This window comes from Erinaceus europaeus, chromosome 13 (assembly GCF_950295315.1).
Source record: "Erinaceus europaeus chromosome 13, mEriEur2.1, whole genome shotgun sequence".
NCBI classification, from domain to species: Eukaryota; Metazoa; Chordata; class Mammalia; order Eulipotyphla; family Erinaceidae; genus Erinaceus; species Erinaceus europaeus.
This window is the reverse complement of record NC_080174.1, coordinates 90809414-90835475: the sequence shown is the minus strand read 5'-3', so window position 1 is coordinate 90835475 and position 26062 is coordinate 90809414. Positions and strand designations below refer to the sequence as shown.

The following is a 26062-nucleotide window of genomic DNA, read 5'->3' as shown; positions in this document are numbered from 1 at the left end:
ATTTTGTATGTGAAAAAACGTTATCAATTTTATCATGTCCATTCATTGTTGACATCAGTAAATTCTCAGTACAAAGTGAATTTATTTCATATATTAGAATTTAAGACAAAGAATCAAAGTACATACTCATATTCCTTTCATGTATGAACTATTCAGAGGTGTGGGTTCCCTGATATAGCATGGAACTGTGATTTCTACAATTGTTTAGATATATTTACTTATATATTAACAGAAGATAGAGAAATAGACAATAATCCAGAACATGTCTCTAGCCCATGTAGTGCAAAAACTCACACCTGAGAACTATTATATTGAACAACTAGCCTCTACACCATGTCTCAGGTTGCATCTCTCTCTCTAAACTTTAGTACACAGCTTATGCTCAAAAGCTTGATTTCCACTGGGAATATTTTTGTGTTTGAAAATTAGTGGAACAGCTGAATCTTTTACTACATAGGGTTTTGCTTCACTGTGAATACTTTTTTCATGTCTACAAAGAGGGCCAGAATAACGGAATGTTTTCAACACTGGTTACATTCATCACATTTTTCTTAATTGTGAATTATTTCATGTTGACAAAGATGACAGGGTGAATCCATGTTTTGGGGTTTCTCTCCACTGTGAGATCCTTTATGTCTCCAAAGTAAACTGGCATGAATGAATGTTTGTTTACATTGTTTACATTCATAGGTTTCTTTCTCTCCACTGTAAGTTCTTTCATGTAAATAAAGAGAACTATAACCCATGAATGCTTTACTACATTGTTTATATTCATGGGGTTTCTCTCCAGTGTGAATACTTCATGTCTCTGAAGATGACTGGAACAACTGAATGTTTTACTACATTGTTTGCATTTTTAGAGTTTCTCTGCACTGTGAATGTTTTCATGTGTCTGAAGATTACTGGGAACAACTGAGAGTTTTAATACACTGTTTACATTCATAGGGTTCTCTCCACTGTGAGTTCTTTCATGACTCTGAAGACTACTGGAACAACTGAATGTTTTACTACATAGTTTACATCCATAGGGTTTCTCTCCACTGTGAGTTCTTTCATGTCTCTGAAGACTACTGGAATGACTGAATGTTTTACTACATAGTTTACATTCATAGGGTTTCTCTCCATTGTGAGTTCTTTCATGTTGCTGAAGATGGTTAGAATAAGTGATTAATTTGTTGTATACTTCACATTATTGAGATTTTCTACCATTCTGACTTTCTTTGCCCTCAGAGATTTTCACAGTTGTATTACTGTAAAATAATGAATAATTAATTAATGACATTTTAATGAACAAAATTGAAATTGAGTCTATTTTCAAAATGCAGGATACTATTTTACTTAGTAAGCCACAAAATCAGATATTAACAATAGATTTGACTAAAAACATATACTGAAAAATACCATAAATATTCAAAATTATAAAAAGATCTCACGTTAAAAATAAAGTTAAAAATTTGGTAAAAAGGGCTGGGCAGTGGCCCAACCGGCTGAGCACACACGCTTGGAGACCCTGGTCACCCCCTGGAGGAGGAAAGCTTTGCAAGTGGTGAAGTAGGGATGCTGGAGTCTCTCTGCCTTTCTCACTCTCTGTCTCCCCCTTCCTCTTGATTTCTGGCTGTCTCTAGCCAATAAATAAACAATTAAGATAAAAGCCTATAAAAGCCCTTCTTCTTCCACACCTAGCTCTTTTGTCAGTGCTTCACTCCGGTATTCAGATGCAGGGAAGGTTACTGTGTGAGGCGGCCATTTTTGCTACCTCCACATGGCCCAACCTGCTTCCCTAGCAGCCAACACTGAGGTGCCAGTGCAAATAAAGATTTGTGTTACCTCTTCACTCCGGAACTCCCCTCTCTTCTCTGCAGCCCGCACAATAAGCACTCTTCATTTCTTGCTTATGGTGGTGGTGGGGATTGAACCTGGGGCTTTGGAGGCTCAGGCATGAGAGTCTCTTTGCATAGCCATTATACTATCTAGCCTTTTCCCTATACTTTTAGCATTTTAAATATGATTTCAACTTTTGAGTATGCTTCTCAATACTGTGGCAGACTCTTGGAGAGAAATGTGTGATAAGAATGTAAATAGAATGGCTAGCTAGCTCCATAGGTATTAGCATCAAGTATTACATATATGAGACACTAAGTGGTGCAAGTAGAGTCAGGAATGTAGACAAAGGAAAGTTTAGCAGTAGCCATAGAGGAACTTGAGAAGCCCAGATAGAGTAGCCAGGAGAATTTAGGAGGCCCATCCAGGATTGAAAAAGACCCAACCTGGGGAGGGATAGCTGAGAAGCCCAAGCTGACAGGGTCTTATGTATTGTATGGGGGGCTGGTGGGGGCACAACTGGTTAACCACACACACTGCACTGCACAAGGATCCAGGTTCTAGCCTCTTGTCCTCTTGTCCCAACATGTAGGGAGAAAGCTTCACTAGTGGTGAAACAGTGCTGCAGGTGTCTTTCTGCCTCTCTCCTCCTCTGTCTTCCTCTCCTCTCACTTTCTCTGACTCTATCCAATAATAAATCCAAATAAAATTATATGCATATTGTGTTATCTATTTCTGCCATGGGCTCAGGATTTATGACCCATTTAGAGATATTTTTGACTGGATGTATTCAGTGCAGACAGGAATAAATCTTGTGAGGTTGAGGGGTCTGCTTATTCTCAGAATATCCACTTCAGTCTGTTTCAAGAAGTTATTTCCGTGAAAGTAGGTGGTCAAGCCTCAGCATATTTCCTTCAAAGAGGACATAGTTTTTGTGATGGGTACAGTGTACAGATCTTGGATGGTATCTACATTGCACACTTCAAAAAAATTTTTTTCCTTTATTGGGTGACTAATGCTTTACATTTAATAGTAAATACAATAGTTTGTACTTGCATCACATTTCTCAGTTTTATACATTACAATACAACCCCTCCTAGGTCCTCTGTCAACATTTTCCAGGACCTGTATTTTACCCATTCACTCAGTCTTTCACTTTGGCGTCAACTGCAGACTTTTAAATAACATTTATTTACTTTTCTAGGATGGGAGTATATTTAAAGACAGGGAGAGATTAAGAGAGGGAGAGAGAGATGAGAAAAAGGAAAGAACATCATTAGCACTGTTTCACTGCTTGTGAAGCTTTATCCCTGCAGGAAGAGAGCAAGGCTTGAATGTGAGTCCTTATTGCATGGCAATGTGCTAAAAAAAGTTCACCACTGCACATTTTTTAAGACTTTAGAAACTTTTTTGGAACTTTGATATGTACTATTTATTGTAGTTTGGATGAGCTGATACTCCCCAAATCTTTGAATGTTGTTACTCTTTAGCTGGATTGTCCCCTGAATTTCATTCTTCCCTCACATTTTTATAAACTGCAAGTAGAAATGAGGTTGTATGGATTCATTTTATTTAATATTTACTTATTTCCTTTTGTTGCCCTTATTTTTGTAGTCAGTATTAGTGTCATTGTTGTTGATACAACAGAGAGAAATGGAGAGAGGAAGGGGAAGAGATAGACACCTGCAGACCTGCTTCACTGCTTGTGAAGAAACTCCATCCTTTCACTTTAAGTCTGTTTTTGTCTTGTTGAGTTAGGTGAGTTTCCTGTAGACAACATATTGTTGGGTTGTGTTTTCTGATCCATCTTCCTACTCTGTGTCTTTTAATAGGTGAATTCAGGCCATTGACATTTATTGATATCAAAGATTGAAGATATTTTAACGCCATTCTTGTAGAGTTTTAGAGTGTTTTGATATATGTCCTATTTGTGGTGGTCTGGTTGTTTATAGGAGACCTTTCAGAACTTCTTTCAGGGCAGGCTTGGTGATGGTTGATTCCTTCAACTGTTGCTTGTCTGAGGTTTTGATGCCTCCATCTAGACTGAATGACAGTCTAGCAGGATATAGTATTCTTGGCAGAAAGTCTTTCTCATTGAGCACTTAATAGATATCTTGCCATTCTCTTCTGGCCTGTAGTGTTTGTATGGAGAAGTCTGCTGCTAATCATATAGGTTTACCTTTGTAGGTGACTCTTTGTTTTTCTCTTGCCACCTTCAGGATCCTTTCTTTATCTTTATTCCTTTTCATTCTAAGTATGATACGTCTTGGTGTCTTTAGGTTTGGGTTAATTCCAGGTCTTGATCAGTCCTTGGAATCACATATGCCAGAGCCATGTGGGATGAACAGAAACCTGTATTGTACATTTTCAAAAAAGAAACTGGCACAAACATGGAAGAAGTAAGCGACCAAGTACCAGTGTGCTGCCAAGGGAAGGCCTGAGGGGGGCATTTTTGCCTCTGTGGGCAAGACTTTATCAGCTAAAGAACCTTTGCTGCCTTTGTGGGCTTTTGCCTTGACGGACATTCTTTTTTCCTGTGGGCATTACCTCACATGGGGTATGCATTGGATTGACCTTCTCGTGGTGCATCCCGTGAGTACCCATTCATTGGGGAAACTGACGATCCTTCCTAGCCGACTGAATCCACATGGATCCCAGTCACTTTCAAAGCCAGCAAATAGCAGCTCCTGACAGCTTTCAACCTGACCAGTTGACTGGCTACGGAAGAAGGGCAAATGCTAGAAGAAGAACCTCGCATGGGGGGGTATGGCCTAGAGTCCCAAGGCAGCTGGCTGCAGTCAGTCTTTGAGAAACCCAGCAGCATAAAGGGAAGTCCGATAGAAGTGTCAGACCAAAGCAGATGTCCATTGAAGAATGCCAGGGGGTGGAACGTTGTATGAGAAAGGCCAGCTGTTGGAATTCTGCTTTTCTGTAGAGAACTTGACAGCTGCAATTCACTTATTTATGAAACAAAACTTGTAGCAGGTTAGAAGTTTACCACAATTGATAAATCTATTACAATTGGAAGTCTTTTTTAGTATGATTTTAGGTTGTTTAAAATTTCAACAATAAAATGTAGAAAGGTAAACAGAAGAACCATGGAAAAAAACACCTAAGGCATTAGAATCATTAGCACAACCATTGTGCAATCTACCATTTCTGAGGATTCGAGTTTTACATATCAACAAGTCTATTTAACCTTTTGATACACCCATTGAAGATGGAGACACACCCTAGGTGTGTGCAGGTTTTTTTTCTTAGTTAAAATATATTGATTTTTAACTAATTTTTAACTCAGACTTTAAATGTAAGCTAATTTTACCTTTATGAGAACTATGTTGAAAACCTTTTTCATTTAACTTTGTCTGGAGAATATAGCCTTAAAGTTACATTTTTAACCTTAAAGTTAATGTTTACCAAACATTAAACACACACGTAAACATGGTCTTCACTACACAAGGTGGAAAACTTTTGTTACGAAAACATGTCATTTTAAACACGAGTTTAGATCTATACTGTCTTAGCCATTCGGGGAGTGTGTTGTCTAGTGGTGGCTTCTTGCGCAACTTCAGCTCTAGGAATTGTAGGTAGCAATCTCTTCAGGAATCTCTGTGTATTCTAGCTTTTCTGACTTCAGAGCCGAGTTGGGGATCTCGGCCACGGGGCCCAGTTTTGGCAGGGAGCCCACGGTCTCTGGGTGGTCCAGGATCTGTCCAGACTTCATAGCAGGAGGGCAGGCAGGCCGGCTGTGCAGAAGGCGTGGGCCAAGGTGCCCTGGGGTGGCGGCCAGGATGCGCTGCAGCCCTGCCCGCCATGCCTGCTGCCCTGCTCTCGGCGGCCGAGCAGTGTGGGGGCAGCCCACGCCCAATGTCCCGTGCCACGCAGCAGAAAGCTGGCTCATGCGGGCTGGCGTTGGATTCCTGCGGGTTGGCGTTGGGCGGAAAGCAGAGTGGTCCAGAGATAAATGTTTCTGAAACATCGAAACAGTCTCGTGAAGAAAGGGCAGAAGCGTTTGGAGATCTCTTCACAAGCAGAAGGCCAAAGTGCATAGGTAGCCATATTGTCTTCACTTGTCTGATGCGGAGGTCAGGTCCGACGTGGGCACCATATGTTGTTTTAACTGGGCTGGCGTCATGGGCGGGTAACAGACGACCAGAGACACACGGCTGAGCTGAGAACACAGTTTAATTTTTATTCACGAGCGGGCAATGTTTTCCTCCATCTTTCTCCTCCGACAGCAGAGAGGGACTCCTAATCACCACACAGATCTGTCCTGAATCCTTCTCCTCCGGCGGCTGCCACAGGAACTCAGGAAGTACGTACGGTAGGGGGCGGGGAGATGGGGAAGCACAAAACTAGCAGGGGCTAAACCACAATCTCCCAGAGGCGGGGGGAGGGGGGGAGACCAAAACCAATGTGAAGCATACAACAATAGGGTTTCTCTCCACTGAGTTCATTCATGTTTCCGAAGACTATGGGAACTGAATGTTTTACAACACTGTTTACATTCATAGGATTTCGCTCCACTATGAGTTCTTTCATGTTCCTGAAGATTACTAGATTGCCTGAATGTTTTACTACATAGTTTACATTCATAGGGTTTCTCTCCACTGTGAGTTCTTTTATGTCTCCGAAGACTACGGGAACAACTGAATGTTTTACTACACTGTTTACATTCAATTGGTTTCTCTCCACTGTGAATTCTTTCATGTGTCCGAAGACTACTGGAATCTCGGAATGTTTTACTACATAGTTTACATTCATAGGGTTTCTCTCCACTGTGAATTCGTTCATGTCTCTGAAGACTACTGGAATGACTGAATGTTTTACTACATAGTTTACATTCATAAGGTTTCTCTCCACTGTGAATTCTTTTATGTGTCTGAAGATGACTGGAACGATTGAATGTTTTACTACACTGTTTACATTTATAGGGTTTCTCTCCACAGTGAGTTCTTTCATGTCTCCGAAGACTACTGGAACGACTGAATGTTTTACTACATAGTTTACATACATAGGGTTTCTCTCCACTGTGAATTCTTTTATGTAGCCGAAGAGTACCAGATTGCCTGAATGTTATACTACATAGATTACATTCATAGGGTTTCTCTCCACTGTGAATTCTTTCATGTGTCCTAAGACTACTGGAATGACCAAATGTTTTACTACATAGTTTACATTCATAGGGTTTCTTTCCACTGTGAATTCTTTCATGTGTCCTAAGACTACTGGAATGACTGAATGTTTTACTACATAGTTTACATTCATAGGGTTTCTGTCCACTGTGAGTTCTTTCATGTTGGTCAAGATGATTACAATAAGTGAATAATTTGTTGTATACTTCATATTCTTTAGATTTGTGACCATTTTGACTTTCTTTGCCCTCAGAGATTTTCACAGCTGTATTCCTGTAAAATAATGAATAATTAATGACATTTTAATAAGCCACAAAATCAGACATTAACAATAGATTTGACTAAAAACATACTGAAAAATACTACAAATATTCAAAATTATGAAAAGATCTCAAGTTAAAAATAAAGTTAAAAGACTTGTAAAAAGACTGGGCAGTGGCACAACTGGCTGAGCACACATGCTACAATGTTCAATGTCCTGGGTTTGAGACCCTTTTCCCCACCTGCAGGAGGAAAGCTTTGTAAGTGGTGAAATAGGAATGCTGGAGTCTCTCTGCCTTTCTTCCGCCCTATCTCCCCCTTCCTCTTGATTTCTGGCTGTCTCTATCCAATAAATAATTAATAAAAATTGGTGAAATCAACAAGGGGAACAAAAAGGAAAATAAATCGAAATACTTTCATATCAATATATTATGGCAAAACAAATATCTTTACAGATATTTGTATGTATTAATTGAATTACTATTTGTTAATATCAAGCTTTAGCTTTGTGTTAAAATTTTTTATTAAAAAGATTGATCTTTTCTCTAAGTATCATAAAAATATATTCATACATTGAAGATATTCTTATTGTTTCCAAGTGAACTATTTTATAAATACTAAGCACTTTGCCCCTTTGTAAAATTTCAGTTTACTTGTTAGATGTGAGATTTTCCTGTGAAGTGGACAGAAGACAGATAATGTAGAGCATCATTATGATACTTTTGTTGCCAGTGACTCAAATGAAAACTTTAGTCATGTAGATGACATACTTCTTTTCTGAGTCACTTGTCCAACTATTCTATAACCTATTCATGAAATATTTTGATAAGCTTATTTAAAAAATCCATCTATTTGTCATAATGATTATAAATTTCATTTTCTTAATAAATTGTATTAAAAGGGGTACTATGCAATTATTAAATCAGAACACACAATGAAGAACCCATGAGTCTACTTATACAAGGAAACCATGCAGGCACCAGATCTCAGTAAATTACACAGAGACAACATTTTTGAAAACACAGTAGCTTTTTAGGTGGTACATGAAGCTTCATTGTAAATGTACCTCTCACCTTTGTTTACTTCCAGGCAAGTTATGCTGCTCTTTGGTGGAATGTTCTTGTATCTTTTCTAAAATTACAAAATATAAAAGTATTAGAAATTATTCAAATAGGTTGACTTTTTGATCCATCATAACTCAGGGTCAAACCTTGTCACTGAACAGTGTCTCCATTTCTACATTGCTGAACAAAAAATTATTTGTCTTCTAGTTGAAAAATTAAGGCAATTATATTACCTATTGAAAGAAAGTTTCTGAAGTTTTCACACATCACATCTCTGTAGAGTTTCTTCTGTGAAGGATTTAATAGTGCCCACTCCTCTTGAGTGAATATCACAGTTACATCTTCATAGGTCACTGAGCCCTAAAATATGTGCAATGTTATCATGTGAGAAAATGCGAGCAACAGCATATTAGCCATTCAGTCTCTACTTTAGGAAGCCTGTGAATGATTGTTTCATCTGCAAACATGTCTTTGGTGACTTGAGCAGCAAATACCTCTTAATCATGGTCTACAAGTTGGTAGATTGATTAGAATATTGGACACTCTTAAACACAGGACCCTGAGTATAATCCCTGGCATCTTATGTGACAGAGAGATATACCTATTCTCACTATTCCCTCTCTATAGTTTTGTAATTAATGATAAAACCTTAGGACTGTATGGAAGTACAGCATTGCCATATAAAAGGACTTAAGATTTGTGGTCCAGGAGGTGGCACAGTGATCAAGCTTTAGACTGTCAAGCATGAGGTCCTGAGTTTGTTCCCTGGTAGCACATGTGTCAGAGTGATGTCTGGTTCTTTCTCTCTCCTCCTATGTTTCTCATAAATAAAATCTTGAGAAAAAATAGGACCTAGATTCAATATCCTTGTTCTGACATACACTGCAGGAGGGGGCAGTCTTCACAAGTGGTGGGGCAGTTTTGACATTTCATTCCCTATTTATAGGGAGAGTTTATATAGGTAAAGAAAATTTGATAGGGAGAGTGGAGTAGAAGTTAACTAGAATTGAACCTATAGTCCCGGGAGAATTAGAACTCAACATCTGGTGTGTCTTCTTACTATCTTCGGTTCTTTTCATTATTAAGAAAATAAACATTAATTTCATTTGTTAAATATGAAAAACAATTTCATATGACACACACAGAGATAGAGATAGCTCTACTTCATTTTCTACCTCACTTTCCTTATTAAATTCTCTTCACCTACATAAAACTCAAAAATATAAGTAAGAAAGAAAATGGCCACTGGGTGTAATGAATTTATAGGGAATCTACAGTGATAAAAAAAAGATGAGCTAAAAAAATAGCACATGATGATTATGATAAGTTTGTTAGAAATGAAACATCTCTAGCCACACATAGCTCTTTATAAAATTAACCTCATTATGGAAGCATGGAAATTATACTATCTAGAGTGATCATACCACACTAGGCTTCTCTGTGTAGAGTCAGTGTCCAAAAACAAAGTTAAAAACGCAAGAATGTTATACAATTAAAATAAGTATTATCAGGTGCACTGCACTGGTGCACCTGATTAAGTGTACATATCACCATGAAAAAGGACCTACGCTTGAGGCCTGCTTCCCTCTTGAGTGGGGGATACTTCATGAGCAGTGAAACAGGCTTGTAGGTGTCTCCTACCAAATAAAATGGAAAGAAAAAATGGCTTTCTGGAGCAGTGGATGGAAACATCTCACATAACCATTATGCTATGTATCCCTGCTTAACCATCAAAGGAAGGGAAGGGATGTGGCATTCTGGTAGGGGAAACTGTATGGAATTATACCCTTCTTATCCTATGGTCTTGTCAAGTTTCCATTTTATAAATAAAAATTACATAATAAAAAAGAGTAAGTGAAAAAAAAAAACGAAGGTGGGGGAGATAACATAAGGTTTCTGCCCGAGGCTCTCAGGTACCAGGTTCGATTTCTTAACCCACCATAAGCCAGGGATGAGCAGTGTCCTGGCAGAAAAAGACAGAGACAAGAGATACAGAAAGTAATATGATGGACAAAACAGAAAGAGTAAATCAAACATGTGTCAACTGAAGAACAACTTATTCAAGTCGAAAAAGAAAGATACTCTGATGGGGGGCAAGTCACTTACCCAAGAAACTGCCATCTCTTCCTCTATTCCTGAATGTTTTTCAGGCCAGAAAATGGAAGATCAATCACAGCAATAACTTCAAACTCTGTTTGAAATCTAGCAGCACAACACCTTCACTGGACAGTATGGCCCTTAGATGGAAGATACTGCAATGAATAAAATTCACAATACCCTAGATGTTCAATGTAAATCAAGAGATTATGGGAACATTTAGTGAGTTAGCCTGCCTATTAGGACCATTACAAAGCCCACAAATTCTATGGACATCTTTTTCCAACTCTTTAATTTTTCTTCAACAAAAGCATTCACAAAAATCTAGTAAGATGGGAGTTGGGTGGTAGTGCAGCAAGTTAAGCTCACATGGTGTGTTTAATCTCACCTAAATACTGCTCAGAGATCTATATTAAAACAGTGACATGGGGAGGGGGGTGGGGTGGATGGAGCCAAGATGGCAGCTTAAAGACTACACCTGGCATGAGCTCTGCAAGGAGGCTGCTTTAAACTTGGGAATTTCAGGTGAGGGTAGGATTTCCAGGCCAGTGGCAGAGAAAGAATATAGGAGAGCTCTAAGGAACCAAGGAAGAGTTCTATAAGAGTTCTGCCACCCTTAGGCTGGCAAACAGAGGCTGAAAAGGACAAAGGAAAAATGGAGTTGGCCCACAGACTGTGAGTTTGATTCTTTTCCACTGCACCCCAAGACCAACCCCACACCAGAGGAGTGAGACAGCCAGCTACAGGCAAGAGATCACTAAAGATAATTTCTTTATCACAATATCAAGCTCAGCAGGAGCCATTTAGAGGAGGGGCTTCTTTTCCCAAGCAAAGGTTTTTTTTTCTTTTTGACACAGGCTAGAGCTCAATCATTTATCTGGAAACAGAAAGAGACAAAATTCCTTCTAGCTCCATCCCAGATGGGTCAGAGAAGGTGGGTTCACTGTTCTTAATAACTGCATAGTACTCCATTATGTATATATACTATACCTTTGTCAGCCACTCATCTGTTGTTGGGCTCCTGGGTTGCTTCCAGGTTTTAGCTAATACAAATTTTGCTGCTATGAACATAGGTGTACACATATCTTTTTGGTTGGGTGTTATGGTGTCCTTGGGATATATCCTTAGGAGGTGAATTACTGGGTCATATGGAAGGTCCATGTCTAGCCTTGTGAGACTTCTCCAGACAGCTCTCCACAGTGTTTGGACTAATTTACATTCCCACCAGCAGTGCAGAAGGCTTTCTCTGTCCCCACAGCCACAGCAGCTGCTGTCCTTTTTGATGTCTGCCATTCTCACAGGGGTGAGATGCTCTCTCAAAGTTGTCTTTATTTGCATTTCTCTGACAATCAGTGACATTTAGCAGTTTTTTATGTGTTTGTTAGCATTTTGTATCTACTCTGTTGTGAATATTCTTTTCCTATCCACTGCCCATTTTTGGATGTGGACATTTGCTTTTTTTGTTGCTTAGTTATTTTGGTTATTTGTTTCTTGTCTGATTTATGGCAGGTGAAGATCTCCCATTCTCTGAGGTGTCTCTTTGTTTGTGTGATAGTTTCTTTGGCTGTGCAGGAGCTTTTCGATTTGATGTAGTCCCATTAATTTGTTATTATTATTTTTTATTTCTTTTTTGAATATATATATATTAAAGACGGGCAGAAATTGAGCGGGAAGGGGGGGGTAGAAAGGAAGAGAGACAGAGAGGCACCTGCAACTCTGCATCACCACTTGTGAAGCATTCTTCCTGCAGGTCCGGACCGGGGACAGAAACCTGGGTCCTTGCACACTGTAACATGTGCAACCAGGTGTGCCACCACCTAGCCGCTATCACTTTCTATTTCTTTGAATAATTTTCAAAGAAAACTCAGTTTTCAGTATACAAGTCTTTTGTCAGGTTTATTCCTAAGTATTCTATTGATATTGCTGCAACAGTGAATGGGAGTGAATTCTGGATATCCTCTTCTTGGGAGTTAGTGTTTGCATAAAGAAATGCCACAAATTTTTGTACATTGACTTTGTAGCCTGACACCTTGCTATATTGCCTAATAACTTCCAGTAACTTTCTTCTGGATTCTTTAGGTGTTTCTATCTATACTATCGTATCAACTGCAACAGTGAGAGCTTGACTTCTTCTCCCCTTACAACCTGTATTCCTTTGATTCCTTTCTCTTGACTGATTGCTATGGTGAGAACTTCCAATACCAGTCATCTCTATCAGGAACAACAAAACACACCCCTTTGTTGGCCCCCTTAGGACCTTGCCCTCAACTTGGATCAACAACAGTAGAGATGATACGTGGCTTATGAGGTCCAGGAGGTGGCACAGTGGATCAACTGCTGATCTCAAGCATGAGGTCCTTAGTTCAAAACCCGGCAGCACAAGTACCAGAGTGATAACTGGGTTTCTCTCTCCTATCATTTCTCATGAATAAATAAATAAAATATTTTTTTAAAAAAAGAATAGGAAAGCTATCAGGGGGAAGGGATGGGATATGGAGTTCTGGTGGTGGGAAATGTGTGGAGTTGAATCCTTCTAATCTTACATTTTTTTCAGTGTTTCCTTTTCATAAATAAAATTAAAAATTATATTAAAATAAGAAAGAGAATATGAAGACTGAATATTAGGAAGTATGTATTCTAATGAACCTCATTTGTGCATGATTCCATTATTCCTGGTGGTATGATTTTATTTATTTATTTTTCTCTAGATAGAAGGTTAGACAAAAAAAAAAAGGAAAGACACCAGAGCAAGACCCATGAAGTTCCCCTTTTCATGTCTGTGTTGTCAGGGTTTGAAACTCAGTATATGGGTATAACAAAGTTGCACTTTACAACATGAGTTATGTCTTGGTATTCAAAAATTATTTCACAGGGTCTTTCTGGGGGCATACCAAGTGGAGACCACAAATGATCACCTGTGAGAACTCAGATGGGTTCAATTCTCATCTCTCCAACAGCTGTACAGGGAATTCTCACAATTTTATGTGCTTCACCACCCCCCCCCCCATTTCTTGTATCTATTTATATCTGTATCTATCTATCTATATAACAGGACATTCAAGAATGGTGACACTGACTCCCAGTGATAATACTAATTGTATAATTAGAATTGTAAGAGTACAGGGCTGGGGACATAGCATAATGGTTATGCAAAATACCTCCATACTTGAGGATTTCAACCCCAACCATCAAGATAAGCCAGAGTTGAGCACTTTGCTGGTCTCTCTCATTAAAATAATCTTAAAAAATTTAAATAAGAGAGTCCTGCTTCCCCAGAGCTCTGCCCCAATACAGTAAGAGGTAGACAGGCTGGGAGTATGAATTGACCTGTTAATACCCATGTTCAGTGGGAAAGCAATTACAGAAGGCAGCTTCCAACTTTTGGACTCCATAATGACCATGGGTCCATACCACCAGAAGGATAAAGAATATAGGAAAGCTATCAGGGGAGGGGATAAGATATGGCATTCTGGTGGAAGGAACTGTATGGAATTGTACCCCTCTTATCTTATGGTCTGGTCAGCATTTCCATTTTTTTTTAAAAGATTTTATTTATTTTATTAATGAGAAAGAAAGGAGGAGAGAAAGAGCCAGACATCACTCTGGTACATGTGCTGCCAGGGATTGAACTCAGGACCCCATGCTTGAGGGTCTAGTTCCTTAATTACTGTGCCACCTCCCAGACCATAGCATTATCATTTCATAAATAAAAATTACATAATAAAGAGTGTGAAAACAAATAGAAGGGTGGGGGAGATCACGTAGTTTCTGCCTGATATCTCAGGTTCCAGGTTCTATTCTCTGACCCACCATAAACCAGAGATGAACAGTGCCCTGGCACAAAGACAGAGATACAGAAAGAAATATGATGAGCAAAACATACAGTAAATTAAACATGTATCAATTAAAATACAACTTATTCAAGAGGAAAAGGAAACAGATTCTGATGTGGGGCAAGTCACTTACCTAAGAAACTGCCATCTCTTCCTCTTTCCCTGAATGTCTTTCAGGTCAGAAAAAGGAAGATCAATCACAGCAATAGCTTGAGACTCTGTTTAAATCTAGCAGCACAGCCTCTTCACTGGACAGTATGGGCCCTAGATGGAAGATACTGTAGTGGATGCAAGGTACAATACCCTAGCTGTGCAATGGAAACAGAAGAGGTTATGGAAACATTTAGTAGTGAGTTATCCTGCCTATTAGGACCATTACAGAGCCCACATATTCTTCTTTTTTTAAATATATATTTATTTTATTTATTTTTTCCCTTTTGTTGCCCTTGTTTTTTTGTTGTAGTTATTATTGTTGTTGTTGGATAGGACAGAGAGAAATGGAGAGAGGGAAAGGAAGACAGAGAGGAGGAGAGAAAGATAGACACCTGCAGACCTGCTTCACCGCCTGTGAAGCGACTCCCCTGCAGGTGGGCAGCCGGGGTTGGAACCGGGATCCTTATGCCGGTCTTTGTGCTTTGTGCCACCTGCGCTTAGCCCGCTGCACTACAGCCCGACTACCCAGAGGCCACATATTCTACTGACATCTCTTTCCAGCCTTTTTTCTTCAACGAAAGCATTCACAAAAACCTAGTAGAACAATAGTTGGGCAGTTGAGCAGTGGGTTAAGCGCACGTGGCGCAAAGCACAAGAACCAGAGAAAGGATGCTGGTTGGAGCCCCCGGCCCCCCACCTGCAGGGGAGTCGTTTCATAGGTAGTCAAGCAGGTCTGCAGGTGTCTGTCTTTCTCTCCCCGTCTTTGTCTTCCCCTCCTCTCTCCATTTCTCTCTGTCCTATCCAACAACAACTGCAACTACACGTATAAAACTGCAAGGGCAGCAAAAGGGTATAAATAGGGTAGAGGTAGATAACATAATGGTTAGGCAAACAGACTCCCATGCCTGAGGTTCCAAAGTCCCAGGTTCAATCCCCTACATCACTATAAACCTGAGCTGAGCGGTGCTCAGTGTTCAGTTGAAAAAAAAAAAAAGAGGGGGTAATAAATAAGTATTAAAATAGTAACAACTGCGACCGAGCATATCCGATGCCGAGGCCTGGCCCAGACCGGCAGCACGGCAGCACGTGAGGCGGCCGCAGAGTCGCTGCACAGGATCCTGCAGCGGGACCAGCTCCAGCAGGCCAGTCCCGCCAGGCAGCAGACACGCAGCTGGCGGCCACCTGCAGCCGCACAACCGCGCAGGCGCCGCTCGCACTCGGGAACCGCAGCCCCGCGCCTGCGCAGACGCATCGGTCCGACCGCAGCCAAGGCCAGAGGCCGCCGCGCTCAGCGCCGCTTCCCGCCGCGGGTCCGCGCCCACGGTCGCCCGCCGGAGCCCGGCCGGAGCCTGCCCGGGACACCCTGCGCCCGCCCCAGCGGCTCACGCCGCGCCCCCGCGGGCCCCAAAGCGGGACGAGGGGAAGCGGGACCCAGACCAGCAGGGAGGCGGCACAGAATGGCCAGAGGCGAGGCTGGAGCACCTCCCCGACACACGCAGAGCCCCAGGTCTTTAAGGACGGTCACGCCGAGGCCTCGACCGGCTCCCCTGTCACCCGAGACCCACAGGGTGCGACTGACCTGCCGCCTCTGTGCAATTGACTCTGCACGGTTGACTCGCAGGTACAACTGAAAACTGCCGCCCAGCTGCGCGTGTGCAGGACCCCGCTGGCGTCGCTTAGCCTGACGGGAGCTGTAGTCCGCCTCCTGCCGTCAGTCGCGGGAGAAGAGCCATGGGAACTACAAGTCCCAGCAGCCCGTGCGGCTGGCCTAATCGGATGCTCCCGGAAACAGAGATGTCTCTGTCCTGGAGCCCAGTGCTGCCTCTCTAGCCTGGTGGTTCAGGGTCGGCTTCTTCTGGTTTTTAAGGAGCTGAAAGCTCTAGATAATGAATTAATTAGCTGTTCTGGCCCTGATGGTGACTTAATGAGAACAATATAAGCTGTTTGCTTTTTTATTGATTTGATTTGATTTGTATTTATTTTGGATGGTGAAGAGAAATTGAGAGTGGGGGGCGGGTGATGGCGCACCTGGTTGAGTGCACATGTTACTGGCACTAGACTAAAATTATCTTAATTTATTTATTGAATTGAGATAGCCAGAAATCAAGAGGGAAGGGGAGATAGGGATGGAGAGAAGCAGAGACACCTGCAGCGCTGCTTCTACACTTGCAAAGCTTTCTCCCTGCAGGTGGGGGCCGGGTGCTCGAATCTGGGTCCTTGTGCTGTGAGGTATGTGCTCAGATAGGGGCACCACCAGCCAGACACGCTTTTTTTTTTTTCTAACCAGAGTGTTAGAAAATAGAACTCCCCAAATTTGGATTAGTTCATTGAAGTAGAGAAGATGTCTTAGAAACAAGGTAAGATGAAATTACACTAATCCACTAATTGCTTCTGCTCCGCACCTGGTGGATACAAATGTTTGCCTTGAATGTGTGCACCCTGTGACCCTAGTCTCTCAACTCTATGTTAATTTGTCCTGTAAACACTGCTGGCTTCCTCCCTGGAAGATAAGAATACAATGTTCTCCTTGAAACTTTTACCTCAAAGATAAATTACCAAGGACATGCAGACCCCCCCCCCTCAGTCATGCAGACTCCCCTTCACTTTTCCCTTTAAAGGAGGATGAATTTCAAGCCTGGTTGTCTCAGAGCAACTGGACCAGATTTGGTACCAACCTGGGATCACTCAGCTAAGGTTTGTTTTTGTCTTTTGTCCTTTGGTGTTATCTCTTTGTAAGTATGTGGACTGGCCTTATTTTCACTCTTGCAAACTTACGAATAAATTCCTTATACCTCACTTATATACCCGAGTCGTGTCAGTTTGTGTGGGTTCGAGTTAGTTGACCTAATTTTGTCTTACTTTGTAATGCATATGGTCAGAAACAAAACTTAACAAGAAGATATGACTTCCAGAGGCAGAGCTACGAGCAGCAGATCGTTTTTCTCCTCTCCTCTCCTCTCCTGGATCAACTACGAATACCAAAGGAGACCACCCTGGACCAAAACAAGACAACACTACAATGACCACAGGAACCCAGTAAATCACCCATGAGTACAAACACATGTGGCTAGTGACAGAAAGGAGAGAGGGGCCTAAGGAGAGATTAAGTGACAGCTAATAGTTCAGCAGTTTATCAGTTGAGACACCACCTCCAGTCTGCTCCACCAACAAGGGGACAGCTTAAGGGAGGAGAGGACTCCCCAGAGACTCACCAAGTGCAACTCTGAGTCTCCAGTGCTACTACCCTCAGAATCTGGAGCAGTGGCAGGGAGGGACACCAGGGGACAGACATCTAACTGGGAAACTCAGGAGAAGACCTAGACCTCTGTGGCATAGCTGAGGGGCTGTGAAAGTCTCTTTGCATAACCACTGGATTATCTCTGCCACACCCTGCTTTATCTCTTGGTCAGGAGTCAGAGATTAAGCTAAGAAGCCTAGTGATAGTTTAAAAGCCCTCAGGCTCCCATAGCCTACAGGGAAAAAAAAAAGAGAGAGGCTTTTAAACCACTGAGCTCCAACTCAGGGATTGAAAACACTGTTAACTTCCACCACTGTAAATAAACCCTTTAATTAAATTACTTAGACACAAGTCAATCCAGGCAATAGTGATCAATAATTTGAAAAGTACTGATAAAGGGAACTCATAACATCATATATAAAATGGTTAAAACAACAAGAAAAAATATTGGAGACTCGAACCAGGACAAGAGTCCAGCTAAAAGTCCTCCAGAGGGTGAAGCACAAAACAATGAGTTCAACATCCAAACATTAGCTAATGAAATAATAACAGGAGTGAGTAAAGAATTTGAAAAAATTGTAAACAGAAATGCAGGAACAACAAATGAGAATATGGAAGAAAATTCTAATTATCTCATGGTAATTAAAGAGCTGAAAGCTGAAATCGTTGAGCTAAGAATGCAACTAGTTGAACAAGCTAAAACAGTATCAGAGCAGGGCAACAAAATAGATGAACTCCAGAAAGCAATAGAGGGCAGAGAGATTAGAATCTATGAGGCTGAAGACAGAATTAGCAAGATTGAGGGTTAATTAGAGACAACTAAAAAAGAAGTAAGAGATCTCAAAAAGAGACTAGGAGATGCTGAAAATAATAGAGTCCTGTGGGATGACTTCAAAAGAAACAATATATGCATTATTGACATACCAGAGGAAGAAAGAGGAGAGGAAGAAAGCATTCTCCAGGCCATAATAGCTGAAAATTTCTCTAGTCTAGACAACATCAAAGACATAAAGATTCAAGAAGCCCAGAGGGTCCCAAACAGAATTAACCCAGACCTAAAGACATCAAGATATGTAATACTTAGAATGGAAAGGAATAAGGATAAAGAAAGGATCCTGAAGGCTGCAAGAGAAAAACAAAGAATCACCTACAAAGGAAAACCCATAAGATTAGCAGCAACTTCTCCATACAAACACTACAGGCCAGAAGAGAATGGCAAGATATCTATCGAGTGCTCAATGAAAAAGGCTTTCAGGCAAGAACACTATAATCTGCTAGACTGTCATTCAGACTAGATGGAGGCATCAAAACCTTCTCAGACAAGCAACAGTTGAAGGAATCAACCATAACCAAGCCTGCCCTGAAAGAAGTTCTGAAAGGTCTCCTATAAACAACCAGACCACCACAAATAGGACATATATCAAAACACTCTAAAACTCTACAAGAATGGCGTTAAAATATCTTCAATCTTTGATATCAATAAATGTGAATGGCCTGAATTCACCTATTAAAAGACACAGAGTAGGAAGATGGATCAGAAAACACAACCCAACAATATGCTGTCTACAGGAAACTCACCTAACACAACAAGACAAACACAGACTTAAAGTGAAAGGATGCAAAACTATCATACAAGCCAACAGCCCACAAAAAAGGGCAGGGGCAGGTATTCTCATATCTGACTTGATAGACTTTAATATAGATAAGTTTTAAAAAGATAGGAATGGACACAACTTAATGCTCAGAAGATCAGTCAATCAAGAGGACTTAACAATTATTAACATCTATGCACCCAATGAGAAGCCATCTAAATACAACAAACTTCTACTGAAAGAGCTACAGCAATATATTAACAGTAACACAATCATAGTAGGGGACTTCAACACCCCACTATCTCAACTTGACAGATCATCCAGGCAGAAAATCAGTAAAGACATAAGGGAGCTAAATGAAGAGATAGATAAACTAGCACTATATATTGGACATTTTCAGAGTCATTCATCCCAAGAAACTGGAATACACATTTTACTCAAATCCACATGGGTAATTCTCAAGGATAGACCATATGTTAGGCCACAAAGACAGCATCAGCCAATTCAAGAGCACTGAAATCATCCCAAGCATCTTCTCAGACCACAGTGGAATGAAACTAACACTTAACAATCAACAAAAGATTAGTAACAGTCCCAAAATGTGGAAGCTCAACAGTACACTTCTTAACAACTTCTGGGTCAAAAAGGAAATCAAGGAAGAAATAAAAATGTTTCGAGAGTTCAATGAAAATGAAGACACAAGCTATCAAAATATTTGGGACACAGCTAAAGCAGTCCTAAGAGGGAAGTTCATAGCTATACAAGCACACATTAGGAAACAAGAAAAAGCACAAATAAACAGCCTGATTGCACATCTTAAAGACCTAGAAGAAGAACAACAAAGGAACCCTAAGGCAACCAGAAGGACAGAAATCACTAAAGTTAGGGCAGAAATAAATAACATTGAGAATAGGAAAACCATACAAAAGTTCAATGAAAGTAAATGTTGGTTCTTCGAAAGAGTAAACAAAATCGACAAACCTTTAGCCAGACTCAGAAAACAAAAAAAGGTAGAAGACCCAAATAAATCAGATAGTAAATGAAGATGAGATATCAAAACAGACACTGCAGAAATTCAACATATCATGTGAGGCTTCTATGAACAACTATATGCCACCAAGCTAGAGAACCTGGAAGAAATGGACGACTTCCTAGATACCTTCCAACTTCCAAAACTAAGTAAAGAGGAAGTGGATAACATGAACAGGCCCATCACACCTAATGAAATTGAAACAGTTATCAAAAATCTTCCCAAAAATAAAAGTCCTGGACCAGATGGTTTTACAAATGAATTCTATAAAACTTTCAAAGAAGAACTAATACCTCTACTTTTAAAAAGTCTTCCAGAAGATTGAAGACACTGGAATACTCCCTGCCAGCTTCTATGAAGCCAACATCACCCTGAAACCAAAAGCAGACAGGGACACAACCAAAAAAGAAAACTACAGACCAATATCTCTGATGAACATAGATGCAAAAATATTGAACAAAATTCTAGCCAACCGAATACAGCAATATATCAAAAAGATTGTTCATCATGACCAAGTGGGGTTTATCCCAGGCATGCAACGTTGGTTTAATATACGTAAATCAATCAATGTGATCCACCACATCAACAAAAGCAAGACCAAAGACCACATGGTTATATCAATAGATGCAGAGAAAGCCTTTGACAAAATACAACATCCCTTTATGATCAAAACACTACAAAAAATGGGAATAGATGGAAAATTCCTCAAGATAGTGGAGTCTATATATAGCACTCTTACAACCAACATCATACTCAATGGTGAAAAACTGGAAGCATTTCCACTCAGTGGAGTCTATATATAGCACTCTTACAACCAACATCATACTCAATGGTGAAAAACTGGAAGCATTTCCACTCAGATCAGGTACTAGACAGGGCTGCCCACTATCACCATCACTATTCAACATAGTGTTGGAAGTTCTTGCCATATAATCAGGCAGTAGTAAGGAATTAAAGGCATACAGATTGGAAGAGAAGAAGTCAAACTGTCCTTATTTGCAGATGACATGATAGTATACATGGAAAAACCTAAGGAATCCAGCAAGAAGCTTTTGGAAATCATCAGGCAATACAGTAATGTGTCAGGCTATAAAATTAACATTCAAAAGTCAGTGGCATTCCTCTATGCAAACACTAAGCTAGAAGAAATTGAAATCCAGAAATCAATTCCTTTCTCTATAGCAACAAAAACAATAAAATATCTAGGAGTAAACCTAACAAAAGAAGTGGAAGACTTATATACTGAAAATTATGAGTCACTACTCAAAGAAATTGAAAAAGACACAAAGAAGTGGAATGATATTCCATGTTCATGGGTTGGAAGAATTAACATCATCAAAATGAATATATTACCCAGAGACATCTACAACTTTAATGCTATCCCCATCAAGATCCCAAGCACATTTTTTAGGAGAATAGAACAAATGCTACAAATGTTTATCTGGAACCAGAAAAGACCTAGAACTGCCAAAACAATCTTGAGAAAAAAGAACAGAACCATAGGCATCACACTGCCAGATCTCAAACTGTATTATAGGGCCATTGTCATCAAAACTGCTTGGTACTGGAACATGAACAGACACACTGACCAGTGGAATAGAATTGAGAGCCCAGAAATGAGGCCCCACATGTATGGACATCTAATCTTTGACAAAGGGGCCAAGACTATTACATGGGGAAAGCAGAGTCTCTTCAACAAATGGTGTTGGAAACAATGGGTTGAAACATGCAGAAGAATGAAACTGAATCACTGTATTTCACCAAATACAAAAGTAAATTCCAAGTGGATCAAGGACTTGGATATTAGACCAGAAACTATCAGATACTTAGAGGAAAATATTGGCAGAACTTTTTTCCGCATAAATTTTAAAGACATTTTCAATGAAATGAATCCAATTACAAAGAAGACTAAGGCAAGTATAAACCTATGGGACTACATCAAATTAAAAAACTTCTTCACAGCAAAAGAAACCACTAACCAAATCAAGAAACCCCTCACAAAATGGGAGAAGATCTTTACTTACCATACATCAGGTTAATAACCCACATATATAAAGAGCTTGCCAGACTCAACAACAAGACAACAAATAACCCCATCCAAAAATGGGGGGAGGACTTGGACAGAATATTCACCACAGAAGAGATCCAAAAGGCCAAGAAACACATGAAAAAATGCTCCAAGTCTCTGATTGTCAGAGAAATGCAAATCAAGACAACAATGAGATATCACTTCACTCCTGTGAGAATGTCACACATCAGAAAAGGTAAAAGCAGCAAATGCTGTAGAGGGTGTGGGGTCAAAGGAACCTTCCTGCACTGCTGGTGGGAATGTCAATTGGTACAATCTCTTGGAGAACAGTCTGGAGAACTCTCAGAAGGCTAGAAATGGACCTACCCTATGACCCTGCAATTCCCCTCCTGGGGATACATCCTAGGGAACCCAACACATCGATCCAAAAAGATCTGTGTACACATATGTTGTTGGCAGCACAATTTGTAATAGCCAAAACCTGGAAGCAACCCAGGTGTCCAACAACAGATGAGTGGCTGAGCAAGTTGTGGTATATATAAACAATGGAATACTACTCAGCTGTAAAAAATGGTGACTTCACCGTTTTTAGCCGATCTTGGATGGACCTTGAAAAAATCATGTTGAGTGAAATAAGTCAGAAACAGAAGGATGAATACGGGATGATCTCACTCTCAGGCCGAAGTTGAAAAACAAGATTAGAAAAGAAAACACAAGTCGAACCTGAAATGGAATTGGAGTATTACACCAAAATAAAACACTCTGAGGTGGGTGGGTGGGTGGGGAGAATACAGGTCCATGAAAAATGATGAATGAAATAGTGGGGGTTGTATTGTTAAATGGGAATCTGGGGAATGTTATGCATGTAAAAAAAAAAAAGAGAAGAAGTAGAAACGCAAAGCAGAAATTGATTGAGTTTGGAGTATGGCACCAAAGTAAGAAAGCAGAAGTACACTAGAGTTTGCAGTGAGTACCTCCCTAACACTTCCTCTCCACTATTCCAAGCTTTGGGTCCATGATTGCTCAACAATTTGTTTGACTTTGTATGTTAACTCTCTTTTCAGTCACCAGGTTCCAGGTGTCATCAGGATGCCGGCCAGGCTTCCCTGGATTGAAGACCCCACCAATGTGTCGTGGAGCTCAGCTTCCCCAGAGACCCACCCTACTAGGGAAAGAGAGAGGCAGACTGGGAGTATGGACCGAACAGTCAACGCCCATTTTCAGCGGGGAAGCAATTACAGAAGCCAGACCTTCTACCTTCTGCAACCCACTATGACCCTGGGTCCATGCTCCCAGAGGGATAGAGAATGGGAAAGCTACTGGGGAGAGGGTGGGATATGGAGATTGGGTGGTGGGAATTGTGTGGAGTTGTACCCCTCCTACCCTATGGTTTTGTTAATTAATCCTTTCTTAAATAAATAAATAAATAAAATAAAAAAACAAAAAAAAAACACACACTGAAACTTTTTAATATATAGGCTGTGTATTTGATATGCGGACTCTCTCAAAAGCCTAGACCAAGTAGATTAGAAGCATCCAATAGCACAACTATATACAAGATACTGGATACTATACAACAAACCATAACAAAAGGACTTTTCAAAGTTAACCCAATTACCAAATAATGTGATGATAAAATTAACTATCGATTGTCTTTCTGAACCCTAAGACAGCAGGAACCTCACATCTCCACTATAGAGCCCCTACTTCCCCCAGTCCTGGAACCTTTAGACAGGGCCCACTTTCCTGTATGCGTCTCCCAATCCAAACCAAATAATATTGCATCCGCCGATCACAACCTAACCAACGCAACGATTCCCACCTCAACATGCTTCACCTCAGACTGTGTCCAGAGACTTCACGTGTGGAATGACAACCCTTCAACTTCATTACTTGGGTGAGACCTTTCCTTTTATAGTACACTCTAATTTCATCTCAGGTGGTTCACTTTCTAACAGAGTCCCATAACCTAGATATACACCAGTTTCTGTAAGAGTGAGCATATCTTCACAAGTATCCATAAACTACTGCAAAATACATACATGAAAGCAGAAGTACACTAGAGTTTACAGTGAGTACCTCCCTAATACTTTCCACTATTCTAAGCTTTGGTCCATGATTGCTCAACAATTTGTTTGGCTTTGTATGTTAACTCTCTTTTCAATCACCAGGTTCCAGATGCCACCAGGATGCTGGCCAGGCTTCCCTGGATTGAAGACCCGACCAATGTGTCCTGGAGCTCAGCTTCCCCAGAGACACACCCTACTAGGGAAAGAGAGAGGCAGACTGGGAGTATGGACCGAACAGTCAACGCCCATGTTCAGCGGGGAAGCAATTACAGAAGCCAGACCTTCTACCTTCTGCAACCCCCAATGACCCTGGGTCCATACTCCCAGAGAGATAGAGAATGGGAAAGCTATCAGGGGAGGGGGTGGGGTATGGAGATTGGGTGGTGGGAATTGTGTGGAGTGGTACCCCTCCTACCCTATGGTTTTGTTAATTAATCCTATCTTAAATAAAAAAAAACTAAAAAAAAAAAAAGAAAATGAAGACACAAGCTATCAAAATATTTGGGACACAGCTAAAGCAGTCCGAAGAGGGAATATGATAGCTATACAATCACACATTAGGAAACAAAAAAAGCACAAATAAACAGCCTGATTGCACATCTTAAAGACCTAGAAGAAGAACAACAAAGGAACCCTAAGGCAACCAGAAGGAAAGAAATCACTAAAGTTAGGGCAGAAATAAATAACATTGAGAATAGGAAAACCATACAAAAGATCAATGAAAGTAAATGTTGGTTCTTCGAAAGAATAAACAAAATCGACAAACCTTTAGCCAGACTCAGAAAACAAAAAAGGGAGAAGACCCAAATAAATCAGATAGTAAATGAAAGAGGAGAAATCTCAACAGACACTGCAGAAATTCAACATATCATGTGAGGCTTCTATGAACAACTATATGCCACCAAGCTAGAGAACCTGGAAGAAATGGACGACTTCCTAGATACCTTCCAACTTCCAAAACTAAGTAAAGAGGAAGTGGATAACATGAACAGGCCCATCACACCTAATGAAATTGAAACAGTTCAAAAATCTCCCCAAAAATAAAAGTCCTGGACCAGATGGTTTTACAAATGAATTCTATAAAACTTTCAAAGAAGAACTAATACCTCTACTTTTAAAAGTCTTCCAGAAGATTGAAGACACTGGAATACTCCCTGCCAGCTTCTATGAAGCCAACATCACCCTGATACCAAAATCAGACAGGGAAACAACCAAAAAAGAAAACTACAGACCAATATCTCTGATGAACATAGATGCGAAAATATTGAACAAAATTCTAGCCAACCAGATACAGCAGTGTATCAGAAAGATTGTTCATCATGACCAAGTGGGGTTTATACCAGGCATTCAATGTTGGTTTAATATACGTAAATCAATCAATGTGATCCACCACATCAACAAAAGCAAGACCAAAAACCACATGGTCATATCAATAGATGCAGAGAAAGCCTTTGACAAAATACAACATCCCTTTATGATCAAAACACTACAAAAAATGGGAATAGATGGAAAATTCCTCAAGATAGTGGAGTCTATATATAGCACTCTTACAACCAACATCATACTCAATGGTGAAAAACTGGAAGCATTTCCACTCAGATCAGGTACTAGACAGGGCTGCCCACTATCACCATCACTATTCAACATAGTGTTGAAAGTTCTTGCCATAGCAATCAGGCAGTAGTAAGGAATTAAAGGCATACAGATTGGAAGAGAAGAAGTCAAACTGTCCTTATTTGC

The 26062-nt window shown here is 40.4% G+C and overlaps 4 protein-coding genes across 4 annotated transcripts in view; 1 reads left to right on the top strand and 3 right to left on the bottom strand.

Annotated features, from left to right (window-relative positions):
• LOC103127679 (zinc finger protein 709-like) overlaps positions 1-26062 on the bottom strand; it is a 471063-nt gene that overhangs the window by 113252 nt on the left and 331749 nt on the right. The window contains exon 2 of the mRNA XM_060206414.1: positions 14345-14475. The gene's annotated coding sequence lies outside the window, so the exon portion shown is untranslated. The remainder of the gene's footprint in view (positions 1-14344; positions 14476-26062) is intronic.
• LOC107523550 (zinc finger protein 709-like) overlaps positions 1-26062 on the bottom strand; it is a 596771-nt gene that overhangs the window by 243828 nt on the left and 326881 nt on the right. The window lies entirely within an intron of this gene.
• LOC132542596 (zinc finger protein 14-like) overlaps positions 1-26062 on the top strand; it is a 256001-nt gene that overhangs the window by 41058 nt on the left and 188881 nt on the right. The gene's annotated exons all lie outside the window — the stretch shown is intronic.
• Positions 6000-10496, bottom strand: LOC132532444 (zinc finger protein 791-like). Its single transcript, XM_060170878.1, has 4 exons — positions 10388-10496; positions 8515-8641; positions 8291-8348; positions 6000-7229 (listed from the first exon to the last, which is right to left on the bottom strand). The coding sequence occupies exons 1-4, from the start codon at positions 10400-10402 to the stop codon at positions 6275-6277; spliced, it is 1155 nt and encodes a 384-aa protein (XP_060026861.1). The 5' UTR covers positions 10403-10496; the 3' UTR covers positions 6000-6274.